Source organism: Psittacula echo, assembly GCF_963264785.1.
Source record: "Psittacula echo genome assembly, chromosome: 22".
NCBI lineage: Eukaryota > Metazoa > Chordata > Aves > Psittaciformes > Psittacidae > Psittacula > Psittacula echo.
Window position 1 is genome coordinate 338,121 of NC_137758.1, and position 18,047 is coordinate 356,167.

At 65.2% G+C, this 18,047-nt stretch overlaps 3 protein-coding genes across 3 annotated transcripts; 1 reads left to right on the top strand and 2 right to left on the bottom strand.

Moving 5' to 3' along the window:
* Positions 1-462: 462 nt before the first annotated feature.
* On the top strand, positions 463-1,977 carry AMIGO1 (adhesion molecule with Ig like domain 1; the record flags this gene model as incomplete). Its single annotated transcript, XM_080632889.1, has 1 exon — positions 463-1,977. The coding sequence occupies one exon, from the start codon at positions 463-465 to the stop codon at positions 1,975-1,977; it is 1,515 nt and encodes a 504-aa protein (XP_080489015.1).
* Positions 1,978-3,199: 1,222 nt separating this feature from the next.
* ATXN7L2 (ataxin 7 like 2) lies at positions 3,200-11,472 on the bottom strand (the record flags this gene model as incomplete). Its single annotated transcript, XM_080632890.1, is given in 12 exon segments — positions 3,200-3,214; positions 4,040-4,262; positions 4,264-4,764; positions 5,318-5,439; positions 6,077-6,254; positions 6,346-6,581; positions 6,690-6,772; positions 7,730-8,028; positions 8,107-8,272; positions 8,906-9,010; positions 9,098-9,172; positions 11,376-11,472. Coding segments are annotated over 12 exon segments (2,100 nt in total).
* A 1,605-nt stretch (positions 11,473-13,077) lies between these two features.
* On the bottom strand, positions 13,078-17,414 carry SYPL2 (synaptophysin like 2; the record flags this gene model as incomplete). Its single annotated transcript, XM_080633107.1, has 6 exons — positions 13,078-13,206; positions 14,904-15,095; positions 15,176-15,377; positions 15,732-15,856; positions 16,953-17,024; positions 17,364-17,414. The coding sequence occupies 6 exons, from the start codon at positions 17,412-17,414 to the stop codon at positions 13,078-13,080; spliced, it is 771 nt and encodes a 256-aa protein (XP_080489233.1).
* Between the last annotated feature and the right edge of the window lie 633 nt (positions 17,415-18,047).

Consider the following 18,047-nt stretch of genomic DNA (forward strand, 5'->3'; position numbering starts at 1 on the left):
GCTCTGCCCGGCTCGGTTCGGCCCAGCTCCTCCAGTACCGGTACCAGGCCCCGGTATCGCCGCGGGGGGGGGGGGGGTGGGGGGGTGGGGGGGGAGTAGCCGTGAGCATCCTCCCGAGGGCACCGTCCGCTGCAGCGCCGGCACCGGGGGAGCGGGAGGGGACCGGGGAGGGCGGGGCCAGCCGGGACCGCGGTGGGGCACAGAGTGACACGGGGTGGCCAAAGCCACCAGCACCGGGCGAGCAGCGGGACCGGTAACGCCATGACACCGGGTAACAGCGACAGCCCGCGCGGTGACACCAGGTGACCGGAGCCACTCCATAGCCCACGTTGTGACAGCGGGTGACAAAGCCACTTTGTGCTGTGACAGCGGGTGACAGGAGCCACCCCATAGCCCATGCTGTGACACCGGGTGAGCAGCAGGGACCGCATCCACCCTGTGCAAACCCACCCGGTGCCAGCGATGCCGCATCCTCACCGTGACCCCGCAGGTGGAAGCCTGATGCCTATGGCGGGTACCGGCGCCCCGGGGCTCCTCCTGTGCGTGGCTCTGGTGGCTGCGGTGGCACCGCGGGGCACGTGGTGCGGGAGCTGCCCCCCGCGCTGCATCTGCGCTTCCAACATCCTGAGCTGCTCGCAGGCGGTGCTGAGTGCGGTGCCGGCGCCGCTGCCGCGCTTCACGGCCGTGCTGGACCTCAGCCACAACAACGTGAGCCGGCTGCGCGCCGACTGGGCCCCGGGGCGCCTGGCGCATCTCCATGCGCTGCTGCTCAGCCACAACGGGCTCTCCTTCGTGTCCACCGAAGCCTTCACCCACGTCCCTCACCTGCGCCACTTGGACCTGTCCTCCAACCGCCTGCGCGCGCTGGAGGAGAACCTCTTCAGCGACCTCACCGAGCTCGAGGTGCTGCTCCTCTACAACAACGAGATCTCCACCGTGGACCGCACCGCCTTCGAGAACCTCAACCGCCTCCGCAAGCTCTACCTGGGCCAGAACCGCATCGCCCGCTTCCCGCTGGAGCTGCTGCGGGACGGGAGCCGCCTGCCCCAGCTCGCCCTGCTCGACCTCTCGGCCAACCGGCTCCGCCATGTGCCCGTGGGCGAGCTGCAGGCGCTGCCCGCCTGGCTCCGCGACCGCCTCTACCTGCACGCCAACCCCTTGGCCTGCGACTGCGCCCTCTTCCAGCTCATGGCCCGCGGCCGCCGCCGCCGCCTCAGCGCCGTCGTGGACTTCCAGGAGGAGCTGCGCTGCGCGCTCCCGTCGGTACCGGCGCCCGTGGGCATCCTGGGGCTGGCGGGGCGGGCGCCGCTCAACTGCAGCGAGGCGCGGGAGGCGGTGCTGGAGGCGCACGTCGGTGACACCGTGACGCTGAGCTGCGACACGCGGGTGCGCGGGGCGCGGAGCCGGCACTGGGTGACGCCGGGCGGGGAGCGGGTGCTGCAGGAGGGGGGGAACGGGAGCGCGGCGCTGCTGGGCAACGGCAGCCTCCAGGTGCGGGCGCTGCGGCCCGAGGACGCGGGGACCTACGCATGTTGGGTGGCGGGGCCGCTGCTCAACGAGACGCTGTACGTGGAGCTGCTGGTGCACAACTTCACCCTGCACGGGCCCCACGACACCCTCAACACCGCCTACACCACGCTCGTGGGCTGCATCCTCAGCGTGGTGCTGGTGCTCATCTACCTGTACCTCACCCCGTGCCGCTGCTGCTGCTGCCGCGGCACCGACAAGGCCCCCCCGCCCCGCGACGACAGCATCAACTCCTCGGTGCTCAGCGCTACCCCCAACCACGCCGTCGGGGCCGCCGGGGAGGAGGGGAGGTCCCGCTCCGCATCCGGGGCCAGCGTGGGGCAGAACGGGAGGTTCAAAGCGGGGGGGACGCCGCAGGTGCCCCCCCGGCACGGCCCCAGGGCGCAGAGGAAGGTGTCGGATCCGGACTCAGTCAGCTCCGTCTTCTCCGATACCCCCATTGTGGTGTAGAGGGGGGAGCACCCCATGTCCATCCCTCTCCCCCCCCCCATCCAATGGATGCGCTGCGGGCAAGGCGGGGGCCAGCCAAGACCTCCATTGCCATCGCCTCCCCAGGACTCAGTCTTGCCCCACCGGCCTCCGTGGGACCATAAGGGACAATGGGGGGCTCTGTGGGGACACCGGGGTGGCACCAGCACCCCCTGCATGTGAATTGCAAAGCATGAGCCCCCTCTCTGCCAGCTCTCGGTGGGGGGGGAACACGAGGGGCACATCACCCCCAACACCCCCCCAGTGCAACCCACAGCCACAAGCAGAGCCCCCCACTGCAGAGGGGGAGACCCCAGCACCCCAAATGAGGGCACCCCCCGGCCTGTGCCCCCCCCATGTCACCCCCCCCAATGCCTTGGCCACAATAAATGTGTTTCCCATCGTGTCTGGGCCACCTGCAGATTGGGGGGGGGGGCAAACTGGGGTCCTGGCGCTGTTGGGGGGACGGACGGACAGGGGGACCACCCAGGGTGCGGGGTCAGGCCGAGTCCTGCTGACACCCCGGTCCCTGTCTGGGGTGTATGGGGGAGGAGGGGGGATCACACCAGTGCTCACCCCCCCATTGACCTCCTCCCAGTACCACACTGAACCCCCCCAGCATCCCATTGCTGCCACTGCCCCCAGTGAACCGCCCAGCAGCCCATTGACCCCCACTGCCCCATAGGGTCCCCGTGGTGGGGGAACCCCCATTCCCATCTCCACAGGGGAACCCGGCCCCCTCCCCTTTAACCCATGGCTCCTGGGACACCCCTGTCCCTGCAGACACCGCATCCCTGCCCCACAACGTCACCGAGGACCCCTATCCTCACTCTGCCCTCACCAACGCCCCCCATTCGCCAACCCCACAGTGACCCCCAGGACCCCCCCCCCATTGTCCTTCCCCCCCCCCATACTTCTCGGCTTCTCTTTTTTCTTTCTTTTTCTTTCTTTTTCTAAAAAAGAAACAAAACCAGCAATAATCATTCTTATAAATAGGGTGGCCCCTGGTGGCCATTGGTGGCAGTCCCATGCCGGGCCCCCCCGCGCCCGGGGGCCGGTTTAGCAGCAAGAGAACAGAACTGAGTCTTGAGGTATTTGGCTGAGGTCGGTGTTTCCCGCGGGGGGGGGTTGTTGGGGTCTTTCCCCCCCCCCCAATTCCATCGGCTCCCGGTGCAGGACGTGGGGTGGCCCCGGTGGCCTCCTGTTAATGGGCTTTGGACTGCGGAGAGGAGAGGGGCTGGGTGAGCCCTGGCCATGGGGAGACCCCGGCCCATGGTGGTTTTGGGGTCCCCAAGTGGCCCCCAGCCAGGGTCCGGGTGTCCCCAAAGGGAGCATCGGCCACCATGGAGGAGCGTGGTGGCCCCCAAAGGTCTCCATCCCATCCACAGGCAGGGTGAGGGGGACCCGCAGCATCCATCACCCAGGAGCGGGATGTCCCCATGATGGGACATGGGTACCCCCACGGCATCTCCCACCAGGGACCAAAGTGTCCCAGAGGGTCCCCGCGGTTTCCCCTCTAAGGACAGGTCTCCATGGTGGCCACAGGGGCCCCCCTCAGAATCCCCAGCCCGAGGCCAGGGGGTCCCAGAGGGTCCCCATGGGATGTGTCCGTCCCCCCCCTCCAGGACCAGGGTGTCCCAGCAGCCTCCAGCCCTAAGAGATGGGTCCCCTGTGGGTGCTGGTGGCCCTGGGACCCCATTTCCCCCCTGACACTCCCCAGCATCACCCCAAACACACAGTTCCCCCTGCCCCTCATCCCAATAGAGACCCTACCATCTCAATAGGGTCCCCCCCATCCCAACAGAGACCTCCCCCCATGTCCATAGGGACCCCTGTACCCCAACAGGCCCCCCCATCTCAACAGGGCCCCCTTATCTCTATAAGGACTCCCCCATCCCAATATGGATCTGCCCATCTCAATAGAGTCCCTCCTATCCCAACAGAGACCCTCCCCATCTCCACAGGGGCCCCTGTACCTCAACAGGGTCCCCTTATCTCTATAGGGACCCCCCCATCCCAACAGTGCCCCCCCCCCCAGCCCTACCTTCAGGCCGCTCCGCTTCTCCTCGAAGCCCGGGGGGGTCCCCATCTTCTTCCTGCGGACGGACCCCCCCGGCCCGGGGGAGGGGGGGGGCGCGGTGGGGCCGGGGTGGGGGGGTCCGGACCTGGCTTTGACCCCCCTGCAGTAGGTGGCCGCGTTCTTCCTCTTCTTCACCTCCTCCTCGGCGATGCAGCGCGGGGGGGGGGGGGGGGCCGGTTCCGTGCCCGGGGGGGCTCCGGGGCGGGTCCAGCCGCTTGCCCCGGGCCGTGCCGTTGAGGACGGGGATGGAAGCGGCGCCTTTCGTCTTGCCGGGGGGGGCCGAGCTTTGGGCTTTGCTTTTGAGCCCGTCCCCCGCGCAGGTCCGTTTGTAGGGGGGGCCCCCGGCGCCCAGGGCCGGTTTCCACTTGCGGGGCTCCGCGTCGCGGCATTCCCGGGCTCGGGAAGCGTTCCCGGCCCTGCCGGCCGGCAGTTGGCTGAAGGAGGGCGAGGGGGTGTTCGCGGGCAGCGGGGAGGTGATGGCGCGGCTGCAGCCCCCCCCCTCGGGCTGGCTGCAGGCGGCAGCGGCGTGCGGGGACCCCCCCGGCGACAGCAGCATCGGAGGGACGCGAGGCGGGGGGGGGACGGGGACGGGGGTGGGGAGGAGGTGGTGGGGGCTGCAGGGGGAAGGGGAAGGGCTGGGGGGGGCCGGGGGGGGCTGCAGAGGGGGGTCGGCGGCGGGGGGGATCTTCCTGTGGAAGGGAGGGGAGGGGTGAGAGGGGAGCCCCAGATGCCGGCTCCCGTCATTGGCACCCCCCAGTTTTGGGGGTGGTGGTGGTGGGATCCTCCCCCCCCCAATCCTCACTTGATCCCTGATCCCCTTTTCTCCTCCAATGCAGGTGAAGGGGATGAGATGGGATCCCCCCAAATCCCTGCTCCCAGCGCTGTCCCCCCTATTCCAGGTGGGGAGGGGTGAGATGGGCCCCCCCCAAAATCCCTACTCCAGTCCCTGACCCCTCAATCCCCATGGGGAAGGGGCAATACAGGAACCCCCAAATCCCTGCTCCCACCCCTGAACCCTCCCATATCCCCCTAATTTGGATGAGGAGGGAGGGATGAGATGCCCCCCCCCAATTCCCACTACAGTCCGCAATTCCCCCCCAGTTCAGGTGGGAAAGCTGAGACAGGACCCCCCCCAAATCCCTGCTCCCATCCTTGCCCCCACGTCCCCTCCTATTTCAGATGGGGAGGGGTGAGATGGGACCCCCACATCCCTGCTCCCATCCTTGCCCCCCCCCCCCCCACCTCCACATGTGGGAGCTGAGGTGCCGCTCCAGCATGGAGCCCAGCGCTGCGCAGAACCGGTCCAGCCGCCGGTTGAACACATAGCATCCGGGGCTGACCAGGCGGCTCCCGAAGGTGCAGAACTGGGGGGGGCACATGGACACGGTCAGTGACCCCCCCCCAAACCCCTGCTCCTATCCCTGAACCCCCAATTCAATTCCCAGTTCAACCAGATGGGGATGGAGATGGAAGCAGGCAGGGATGGAGATTGGGACCAGCCAGGGATGGAGATGGGGACCAGTCAGGGATGGAGATGGGGACCAGCCAGGGATGGAGATGGGGACCAGCCAGGGATGGAGATGGGACCAGCGAGGGATGGAGATGGGAGCAGGCAGCGATGGAGATGGGGACCAGCCAGGGATGGAGATGGGGACCAGCCAGGGATGGAGATGGGACCGGCCAGGGATGGAGATTGGGACCGGCCAGGGATGGAGATGGGGACCGGCCAGGGATGGAGATGGGGACCGGCCAGAGATGAAGATGGGACTCCCTAAATCCCAGCTCCCATCCTTGACCCCCCCAATTCAGACAAGAGGGGTTGAGACAGACCCCCCCAAGTCCCCACTTCAGCCCCTGACTCCCCAAATCCCCCCCCAGTTCAGGCAGGAAGGGAGGAGATGGGACCCCCCTAAACCCTCCCTTTGACTCCCTTTCAGCACACAGTAGCATTGGGTTAAGGGGGGGGGTGCCCCCAACCCACCCCATGGTCCCCCCACTCACCGCCTGTGGCCGCGGTGGGCGCAGGGGGGGCCGGGGGGGCTCCTCACCCCCTTCTTCTTCACTGTCCTCACTGGACACCCGGGGCCCCCCCTTGGGCACAGGGAGGGGGAACACCCCAATATCCCCATCCCCGGGGGGGGGCGCATCCTCGGGGTCACTGTCGGAGGAAAGCTGGGTCCTGCGGAGTGGGGGGGGGGGAGAAGAGATGGTTGGGGTGCCCCATATGGGGGGGCCACCCATTACCCATCACACCCCCCCCCCAGCCTCACCGGGGCAGCGGGCAATGGGGCAGCTTGGCTCGGCAGGGAATGGCGCTGGGGGGTCTGGTGAGGGGCTGTGGCAGTGAGGGGGGGTCCTGCGGCATGGGGGGAGACGGTTCCTTCCCGGGGGGGCTCCTGTCCTTGGGGGGGTCACCTCGTCGGGAGCTGGCCTTTAGCTCAGCCACCAGCACATCAAAGTCCTTGTCCCGGCCCTGAACCTCGCGGCGCTGGTGAACAGAGTGGATCTGCACCAGGAAACATGGGGTGGGGTCAAAATAGGGGGGGGAACACCCCCAGAAACACCCCTCCCATGGGCAGGGTGAGGGTGTCCGTGTGTGTCCCCCCCCCGGTACCTTGCAGGTGAGCAGGCGGGTGCAGAGCTTGTTGGTGTCGGGGTTGAGCACCCCACACTGCCGGTTCAGGTCGCACTCCTTGCCTGCGGGCAGAGGAAGGCAGCGGGTGCTGGGGGGGCTCAGGGCTGGGGACCCCCTCCAAGTATCCAGCCCTGGTTGAGGTTTTGGATGGGGGGGATGGAGGGGGGGGGTGTGGGGGCATCACTGAGGTCACTGGGTAAAGGGGACAGGGATGGGACCAGCCAAGGACAGAGATGGGATCAGACAGGGATGGAGATGGGATCAGAGATGGGATGGAGATGGAGATGGGAGCAGGCAGGGATGGAGATGGGATCAGACAGGGATGGAGATGGGAGCAGGCAGGGATGGAGATGGGAGCAGGCGGGGATGGAGATGGGGACCAGACAGGGGTGGAGATGGGAGCAGAGAGGGGTGGAGATGGGGACCAGCCAAGGATGGAGACGGGGACCAGCCAAGGATGGAGACGGGGACCAGCCAAGGATGGAGATGGGAGCAGGCAGGGATGGAGATGGGAGCAGGCAGGGATGGAGATGGGAGCAGGCAGGGATGGAGATGGGGACCAGACAGGGATGGAGATGGGGACCAGACAGGGATGGAGATGGGAGCAGACAGGGGTGGAGATGGGGACCCCCTCCTCGAAGCAAGAGGCTGGGGTGGGGGACAACAGCCCTGAATCACCCTCCATGGGACTGGGGGGGGCCACCACCTCCTGGGACCCCCTTTCACCCCCTCCCTGGGGCGAGCTGAGGCCTCACTTTCAGCCCCCAACCTGGATTCTGCTCATGGCATCACTCCCAGTCACCCACAGCATCGGGGGGGGACACAGTGGGGAGGGTTCAACCCTGGCTCACGCTTGTGCCCCCCAGAACCTGCTGCTGAACAGAGCACGGGGTGGGAGATGCCCCATTGGTACCAACCCCAGCGCTGAAACAACGGGGACTGGGATGTCCCACCAGGACCGGGACAGCGACCTGCTGCATCCCCCCCCATCACCGGCATGGAAAGTGGGGGGGACTCACGTGCCAGCTTCTTATGGGACCTGGGGGGTGTCTTGGTGGCACCGGAGGGGTGACTTGGTGGCTTCTCCCCTGGCGCGGACCCATTCTCCGGTTTGCCCCCGGGGCCATCATCAGGCACCGACGAGTCCCCCCTGAGCCCAACTGGCACCGGGGGCTCCTTTGGCACTGCAGCACTGCCGGGTTTCCCTAGGGATTCCTTGGAGCCGTTGGGAATGGCCTTGGGGGGCACCTTGATCCCGTGCCCGTCTGGTTTGGGGATGCTGGGGATCTTCTCCAGGTTGACCACCGGCACGAAGAGGCTGCGGAGAGGGTTTGGTGGGGGGGTCAGAGCGGTTGGGTGCCATGGAACGGGCACAGCCGCCCCTCCCGGTGCTCACCACAGGTTGTTGTCCTTGTCCAGCCGCTCGGGAAGGGGCTGGGGTCTCCTGCGGGCTCCGGGATGCTTCTCCCGCAGCGCCTTGGCCGTGCCAGGGGTCCCGTTAACGGTGACGTGGCACTTGGTGGCGCGGGTGTAGAGCTTGGAGAGCGGCCCATGGCGGCGTTCTGCTGGGAGAGGTGGGATGGGAAAGGGGAGAAACCAGGGGTGAGCTCACAACTGGGGTCCCATCACTGCGATCCCCCCCAGCCATTCCCATGGGATGATGTTTGTGATGCTGTGTCCAGCTCTGGAATACAGCGCAAGAGGGATGTGGAGCTGTTGGAGTGAGGCCAGAGGAGGCCACGGAGATGCTGCGAGGGCTGGAGCAGCTCTGCTCTGGAGCCAGGCTGAGAGAGCTGGGCTGGGGCAGCCTGGAGAAGAGAAGGCTCCTGAAGGGGAGACCTGAGAGCAGCTCCAGTGCCTAAAGGGGCTGCAGGGAACCTGGAGAGGGGCTTGGGACAAGGGCCTGTAGGGACAGGCCAAGGGGAATGGCTTGAACCTGCCCGAACAGGGGAGACTGAGCTGAGCTCTTAGGCAGAAGCTCTTCCCTGTGAGGGTGCTGAGGCGCTGGCCCAGGGTGCCCAGAGAAGCTGTGGCTGCCCCATCCCTGGCAGTGTTCAAGGCCAGGGTGGACACAGGGGCTTGGAGCAAGCTGCTCCAGTGGAAGGTGTCCCTGCCCATGGCAGGGGTTGGAGCTGGAGGAGCTTTGAGGTCCCCCCATTCCCATTCCCAAACCCATGCTGGGGTCCTGTGCTCACCGCAGTGCTTCTGGAAGGCCTGGGGCTTCACCACCTGGCTGCAGTGGTTGCACACCACCAGGTAGAACTCGTCGTGCGCCGGGCAGTGGCCGAAGATGCTCATGTCTGTGGGCAGAGCATGGGATTCCCAGTGCCGGGGGGAGCCGAGCCCGACCCTGGAACACCAGGAATGCTGCCCAGGGATGAGCCTACCTTCCTTGATCAGGGTCATGGCGTCCAGCTTCTTGCTGCTGCTTTTCCCGCTCTCCTCCAGCTCCAGCCCGGATCCTGCTGGACACAAAACCCCATCAGCAGCGCCCGGCACAGGCTGTGACCAACTGGGTGCCCAGTGCCATCCAACAGTGCTCTATTGGGTATCCAGTGCCATCCAATAGTGCTGTATTGAGTACCCAGTGCCATCCAGCTGTGCTCTATTGAGTATCAAGTGCCATCCAGCTATGCTGTACTGGGTGCTCAGTGCCATCCAATAGTACTATATTTGGTACCCAGTACCATCCAGCTGTGCTCTAATGAGAGCCCAGTGCCATCCAACAGTGCTATATTGGGTATTCAGTGCCAGTGTATATTAGGTACCCAGTGCCATCCAGCTGTGCTGTACTGGGTGCCCAGTGCTATACTGAGTGCCCAGTCCCATTCAGCTATGCCATAGTGGGTGCTCAGTCCTGTCCAGCCATGCTGTACTGGATACCCAGTGCCATACCAGGCATCCAGTCCCATCCAGCAGTACCAGTTTGGATACCAGTGTCATCCAGCAGTGCTATACTGGGCATCCAGTCCCATTCAGCCTGGGCCGTACTGGGCACCCATTCCTGTTCACCCTGTGCCATACTGGGTGCCCACTGCCATACTGGGTGCCCACTGCCATAGTGCCTTGTTCCCACCTGGTGCTCCCAGCACCCACCACATGGCTCCCAGTGCCCTCTGCTTGCTCCAGGATGATGGTGCCAACTGGTTCCCAATCTGGGCTACCCAGTGCCTGGTCCAGGCTACCACAACTGGATGGGGTAACTGGCTCCCAGTAAGAGGCACAGGCTTCCCAGTAACCAGACTGGAGTGCCCAGTGCAGGGCTCCCACTGCCTGGGTCTGGGTACCAGTTCCTGGTTGCCCAGTGCCCTGTTCCCAGTGCCCAGAGCAGGGTTCCCAGTGTAGGATGCCCCATTCCCAGTGTCAGGAGTGCCAGGTTCCCAGTTCCTGGTGCTGGGTGCCCAGTGCCTGCTGCAGGGCTCCTTGTTCCCAGTGCACAACGCAGCATTCCTGGTGCCCATTCCCAGTGTTCCTGTTGACCAGTGCAAGGTTCCCAGTGCCTGGATCCCGGTGCTGGCTGCCCAGTACAGGGTACCCAATGCTGGGTGCCCAGTTCCCAGTGCCGGGTTCCCAGTGTCCAGTACAGGATGCCCCATTCCTGGTGTCAGATGCCCGGTTCCCAGTGCCAGATTCCTGCTTCCCAGTTCAGGATACCCCATTCCTGCTGCCCAGTTCCTGGTGCCAGCTGCCCAGTGTCCAGCACAGGCTGCCCAGCTCCCAGTGCCCCATTCACAATTCCCAATGCCAGGCTCTCGGTGCAGGATGCCCTGCTCCCAGTGCCCTATTCCCAGTGTCAGGTGCCCAGGGCCAGGTTCCCGGTGCCCAGTGCTGGATGCCCCGATCCTAGTGACAGATACCCCACTCCCTGTGCCCGACTCCCGGTGCCCAGAGCAGGGTTCCCAGTGCAGAATGCCCCATTCCCAGTGCCAGGAATGCCAGGTTCCCAGTGCCTGGTGCAGGGCTCCTGGTTCCCAGTTCCCAGTGCAGGGTTCCCAGTGCCGGGATCCCAGTGATGGCTGCCCAGTACAGGGCACCCGATGATGGGTGCCCAGTTCCCAGTGCCCGGTTCCCAGTGTCCAGCACAGGATGCCCCGTTCCTGGTGTCACGTGCCCGGTTCCCGGTGCCTGATTCCCAGCATAGGCTGCCCAGCTCCCGGTGCTCCATTCACAATTCCCGATGCCAGGCTCCTGGTGCAGGATGCTCCATTCCCGGTGCCCTGCTCCCGGTGCCTGGTTCCTGGTGCTGGCTGCCCAGTGCAGGACGCCCTGATCCCAGTGACAGATACCCCACTCCCAGTGCCCTATTCCCAGCACTGGATGCCCTGCTCCCGGTGCCGGGTGACCACCGTGCTGTTCCCGGTGACCTGCTCCCAGTGCCTGGTTCCTGGTGCTGGCTGCCCAGTGCTGAATGCCCTGCTCCCAGTGCCGGCTGCCCAGTACCGGATGCCCTGTTCCCAGTGACGGACACCCCACTCCCAGCGCCCTATTCCCGGTACCGGATGCCCTGTTCCCAGTGATGGACACCCCACTCCCGGTGCCCTATTCCCTGTACCGGATGCCCCGCCGCCCGCCCGCCGCTCGGCGGCGCTATCACCGGGGGTTGGAGGGAGAGGTGGGGGGGGGGCGGGCGGGTGCGGCCCCGGTGCAGCCCCCCCCGCCCCTCACCGTGCTCTCCGGGCTGCGCCGCGCGCTGCACCCACGCGCTCCAGCTCTGCCCCGCGAACTCGTCCAGGCCCGGCACCCTCCGCTCCGCCGCCGCCATCGCCGCCGCCGCCGCCGCCCCCCCCCTTCCACCACCGCCGCCGCCGCCGCCGCCGCCGCCGCCGCCCCGCGCGCCCCCGCGCATGCGCTGCGCACCCCCGCCCGCCCCGCGGCACCACGGGCGGTGTAGTCCCGCCCCCCCCCTCCGGTCCATTCCCGGTACCCCCCGGTGGTACCGGTAACGGGTGCGGTGAGGACGCTGCCATAAACCCGGTACGGGGATATATACCCCCTATACCAGAAGGCAACCCCGGATTCTACATACCCCCTCTACGAGGATGGAGACCCGGGTCCTCTATACCCCCTCTACGAGGATGGAGACCCGGGTCCTCTATACCCCCTCTACGAGGATAGAGACCCGGCTCCTATATACCCCCTCGACAAGGATGGAGGCCCTGGGTCCTCTGCACCTCTATACTGGCATGGGACCGGGGTCCTCTATGCTCTCTATAGCGGGGTGATGACTGGGAACCTATGCACCTCTATATAGGGATGGGACTGGGGACTCCATATACCCCCTATAACGGGATGAGGGCTGGGGTTTGTACACCACTGTATTGGGATAGGACCAGGGGTCCATATACTGCCTATATTGGCTCTAGGGACCCGAGGGTTCTTATACCTCCTAAATCGAGGTTGGACCAGGGTCCTATATAGTCCCTATACCGGGATGGGGACTGGGGTCCTATGCACCTATACGGGCATGGGGATCCCAAGGGTTACCCCTATGTGGGCTGGACATCCAGGAGTGACATATATACCCCTATATGGGCCTGAAGACACCTGGGTTACCCCTATATGGGGCTGGGGACATCGGGTTACCGCTATATAGGGCTGGGGACCCCAGGGTTACATACACCCCAACACCCTAGGCTCGGGTGCACCTCAGTCCAAGCTGACCCCGGGGCTATAGGCCCCTATAGAGTTGGGCAGCAGTTATCTGGGCCCCTATAGTGGCAGGACACCCCAGGGTCGGACATACCCCTCTATAAAGCTCCTTATAAAAGGAGGACATATAGGAGCTGTATAAACCTTCTACAACGCTCCTTTTACAGAGCAGGGACCCCAGGGAGTGTAACACACCCCTCCATAAAGCTCCCAGGACCCCCGGGGGTGTATGTACCCCTATATAGAGCTCCTTACACAGAGCAGAGATCCCAGGGGGGCGTATATACACCCATATAAAGCAACCCAGAGGTTGTACACCCCCCCCCATACAGCTCCCTATGCACACCAGTGATCTTACATCCCCCCTATACAGCTCCCTATGTACACCAGGGACCGTACATCCCCCCCTATATAGCTCCCTATGTACACCAGGGACCGTACATCCCCCCCATCCAGCTCCCTATGTACACCAGGGGCCGTACATCCCCCCTATACAGCTGCCAGGACACGCGGGGGTCGCACCCCCCGACACCGAGCTGGTACCCAGGACGTTTATAGGCCCCCGTAGAGCCGCGGGGTGATGCAGGGTCCCGTGTCCGTCCCGTCCCGTTCCCCCCCCCCGCCACCCGCAGCCTCCCCCCATAGCAGCCAGCGGCGCCCCGTCCCCGGGCTGGCGGCCGGCGCGAGGCCCCGGGGCTCGGGGGGGCACCCCGGGGTGCTATTGCTTGTCAATGGCGCCCTGCTCGGCCGCGACGTCGCGGGGCGCAGCCGGTGCCCGCCACGGCGTCTCCCGCAGCACGAACCAGCAGTTCCCAGCCCACAGCAGGAAGTTGATGAAGCCGAAGAGCTGCGGGAGGGAGCAGAGAGGCACCGATGGGGAACCCCCGAACCGCACCGGACACGTGGGCCCCATGGCACCCCCTGCACCTCATGTGCCCCATGCACCCCGTTGCAGCCCGTATGCCCTGTGCACCCTATGTGGAGTATATGCACCTCATGTGCTCTGTGTGCTCCATGCACCCCCACACATCCCATACACCCCCTGCACCCCTTGCAGCCCATTGCAGCCCATATGCACCCTATGCAAATGCAGCCCATATTGCAGCCCCGTGCACCCTATGTGAGGTATATGCACCTCATGTGCCCTGTGTGCCCCATACACTCCATGTGCTCCATGCACCCCATGTGCTCCATGCATCCCCAGGCATCCCATACACCCCCTGCATCCCTTGCATCCCATTGCAACTCATATGCCCCATGCACCTCATGTGGAGTATATGCACCTCATGTGCCCTGTGCACCCCATACACCCCCTGTGCTCCATGCACCCCCTCCGCTCCATGCACCCCCATGCATCCCACACACCCTGTGTGCAACCCCTGCACACCCAGTGCATCCCATGCAACCCATACACCCCCTGCACCTCTGTGCCCTGTGCACCTCATGCAAGCCATGCACCCAATGCACTCTCTGTATGCTGTTTGAACCCATGCACCCCATTGCAACCTCACACACCCCATGCAGCTTGTACCTAATGCACTCTGTGCACCCCATACACTGCCTGCACCCTATGTGCCCCATGCACCCCTTGTGCCCTGTGCCCTGGACACTCCATGCATCCCATGGGCCCAATGTACCCCATGCACACGAGGGTGTGAGACGGGTGTGCACCACAGGCATGCATGTCTGTATGTGCCTGCTGTATGATGCACTTATGTGTGTGTATGCATTTCCACATGAACACACATGTGTGCCTTCATGTGCATGGTTCAGCAAGGATGTGCAGGCATCCACACACGTGCACTCCCAAACACGCCATGCGTGTGTGTCTGTGCGTTACATGTGTGCACTTGCCCTATATTCCCCATGCATGTGTATGTACATGTGCGCACACGCCCTATGTGCATGTGTGTGTACGTGTGTGCATGCCCTACGTGCATCTGTATATTTAGGTACACATATGCTCTATGTACCCCATGCATGTGCATGTGCATACATGTGCGCATGTCCTATATACCCCATGCGTGTGCGTGTGTGTACATGTGAGCATTTGTGCTATGTGACCCATGTGTGTTCACATGTGTGTGTATGTGTGCATATGTCCTATGTGCCCCATGCTTGTTCACATGTGCATGTACACGTGCGCACACACCCTATGTGCATGTGTGTGTACGTGTGCACATACCCTATGTGCATCTATTTATGTACACATATGCCCTATGTACCCCATGCATGTGCATGTGTGTACATGTGCGCATGTCCTATATACCCCACACATGTGCATGTGTGTACATGTGCATATATGTCCTATGTACCCCATGCATGTGCGTGTGTACATGTGCGCATATGCCCTATGTACCCCATGCATGCTCACACACGTGTACATGTGCACGCACACCCTATGCCCCCCACCCACATGCATGTCCCCACATGTGCACACACACACACATCCCCCACAGGCACCATGCTCTTCCTCTCTCTGCCGCCCCACCCCCCCCCCCACATGTGAACACGCTTGCACACGCGTGTGCGGTCGCGGCTCACCACGGAGATGTTGGCCAGCCCCATGGCCGGCGTGGTGCCGGCGCTGCACACCACATCGGCGCCGTGGCACACGGCCATGGCCGCCGTGAGGCTGCCGGGCCGCGTCGCCGCCTTCACGTCGCTCAGCCCCTTGCCCCACGCCGCCGCCGCCACCAGCCACAGGAAGGCGAAGCAAACGGTGACACAGAAATCCTGAGGGATACCGGGATCAGTCGCGTCCCTGCTCCCCCGCTCCTTAGGGATCCCCCTGCTAAGGGATGCCGCTGCCTTACCGCCGATGGGAGCTTCTTGTTCTCGCCGTAGAGGGAATGAAAGCGCAGGTAAAGCACCAGAGCTGCCATGGTGTAGAGGAAGGAGAAGACCCCCAGGGTCACGAAGAACTCGGCCGGGGCGGAGAAGTCACCCACGAGGTGCAGGGTGCGGGTGCCCCCCTCGCCCTCGCAGTCCGGCATCTCAAACGGGATCTGGTATAACCTGGGATAACAGGAAGGGGATGGGTGGGATGGAGGGCAGGGACCAGTGCTGTGCCGTGGTCCAGGGTCCCAGCATGGAGCTGGTGGCCAAGGGAAGGGGTTCAAACTGTGGTTAATGAATGGATCAGCTCCATCCCTGATGATCCCGGATGGTGCCGGACCTGGAGCCGGGTGTGTAGCTCCTCAGACAGACACAGCATCCCCGCATCCATAGAACAGTGGCTGCGGTCCCATGCAGGTACCAGCATCCAGGTTGGGGTTGAACCCCAAACCAGCAACCCCATAGATCCCCCACTCGCTCTGGGTGCCGGGTGGGCCCCCCGGGTGGGGGTCCCCGTGCTCGGTGCCCCCTCACCTGAAGGGGTACCCGAACTGGACGGCGATGACGCTCATCTCTTTGGTGTCACCGTCGCATCTCACTGTCGCCCCCGTCTCCCCGCTGAAGGAGCCGCAGGCCCCGAAGGCAAAGATAGCGAAGAGCTGCAGGAGGGAAGGAGCGGGTCGGGAGGGCTCCACATCACGGGGTGGGATGCACCCAATTGGGGGTCCTCCGATGCTCGATGGATGCTCCAGCAAAGACAAGGACCCCGCATCCCTTCGTTTTAAGCAGGGTACAAGGCGCTGGAGCAGGATTCCAGCAAAGCAGGAGCATCCCTATGGCGGCAGCTATGGGGTTATCATCTCCATTGTCCCCTCCTGCATTCCCCATCCCTTAGCACCAAGCTAGTCTGTCCTCCATCTGGATTGTGCCAGGAAATCACCATTCCCAAGCAGTTTTCCGGCAGCTCATCCCAGCTGAGCTCAGAGGGGGAACGACAAGCAGCCAGGCCTGACGCAGAAGGGATGGGCAGTGGGAATGGAAGACGGTGTAAGTGTGGAAGTGGGAATGTTGGCAGCCATCCAGAGGGATTTTCCTCCTGTTTGGGGTGTCTTTGGCACACAGGGGTTGCAAAGTGCCATCCGGGTGCAATTATCGAAAGCAAAGAGCATTGGGATCAGAGGACCCCCCCCCCCCCCCCGCCTTAACACAGCTCCTCCGGGTGGGAGATGCCCAAAGGGGTCCCAGGGCTGAGCCCCCCCTCCCGTGCCTCAGTTTCCCCACTGCTGGCACCGCAGCTCGGGGGTGGCCTGGACCCCCCCAGCGCGCTAAGCCCCGGCTGCAGAAATGCCACCATGAAACCCAATCCGGAGCCATTCATGGCACGGCCGGGACAGGGCCGAGGCCGCGGGCGCTCAGCTGCCCCCCGTCCCCGGGGTCCCCGCTCCTGGTGCCCGCTGACCCCCAGCACCCCCCGTACCCCCAAACCCCCCCACCCGCTGCTCCCAGCGCCCATGGCACTGATGGGGACCCGGCACCCCCCCTGTCACCGACCCCCCCCGGCCAAAGCCACCGGCTCAAGGTCACCGGGGGGGTTGCGTGGCCCCCGCACCCTGCGAGCACCACGGGATGAGGTCCTTGACCCGGGGGGGGTTAGGGAAGTAATGGGGCTCCCCAAATGTGGGGGTCCCGAAGGAGCTGTGCCCGAGGGGAGGGTCCTGGGCCGTGATGGTGGGGAAGCACCGTGGGGGGACTCACCCACTCCAGCACCTTGATGAAGCCGAGGGGCTCCAGGAGGCGGCCCCAGCGCACCCCGATCAGGATGCGGTCCTGCGGGGAGAGAGCGGCGGGAGCCCGGGCACCGGGGCTGCAGCGAGGGGGCTGCACCGGGGAACGGGGGGGGAAGACCGGGGAATCGAGGGGAGGCTACGGGGAACCGGCGGGGGGGAGCTTCAGGGCACCGAAGGGCTGTATCGGGGGAGCGGAGGAGGGGGCTCGGGAGACGGGGGGGCTACACCGGGGGGACTGCTCCGAGAGGCTGCCCCGGGGGACGGTGGGGGTTGCCCCGGCTGCTGCCCCGGGCTGCCCCGGGACACCGGGGAGCTGAGCAGAGCCACGGAGGGGAGGCTGCCCCGGGCACCGGGCAGGGAGGTGTCACCGGAGCCCTACCTGGAGCCGGGGCGCTTTGTCACCGGCCGCGGGGACGCCGGGGTCCGACATGGCCGGGCCGGGGGCGGTCGGTGCTGCCTCCGCCACCGGCTGGGACCGCTCCGCTGTCGGAGCCGCCACCGGGAACCCCACCGCCCCCGGGGCGGGCAGCACCGCCCCGCCCCCGGCAGGGCCCCCGGTCCGCCCCGTCCACCCGCGGGACAGCCCCCGCCCCGGGCCGCCCCCGGTCTCCCCGCCCAGCGCCGCCCCCGAGGGCCGGGCAGCTCCCGCCGCTGTGTCTGTCAGACACCCGTTAAGCTCCATGTGCCACCGTCAAGGGGAACGGAAAGGGGAGCCCGGCTGGGACCGCTAACGGGGCTGTGTGCTCGGGTGCGGGCACGGTCCCGGAGGACCCTGGCGCACCCCGGTGCCTCTGACCGGGGCCCCTCTTATCTCCCCCCGTGCCCATCCCGGTACCGGCGCCGGTTCCCCCATTCCGGTACCGCCCCGTCCATCAGAGCCCTGGCCCCGCCCCTCAGCGCTATGACCACGCCCACTACACATTGACCCCGCCCCTTCAAGCGTATTCCCAGCACCATTGACCCCGCCCCCTGCCCTCTAGCCCCGCCCATTAGCGCTATGGACACGCCCCTCCCCCTGACCACGCCCCTCTCCCTCCGTTCTCACCAACCCCACTAAGACCCG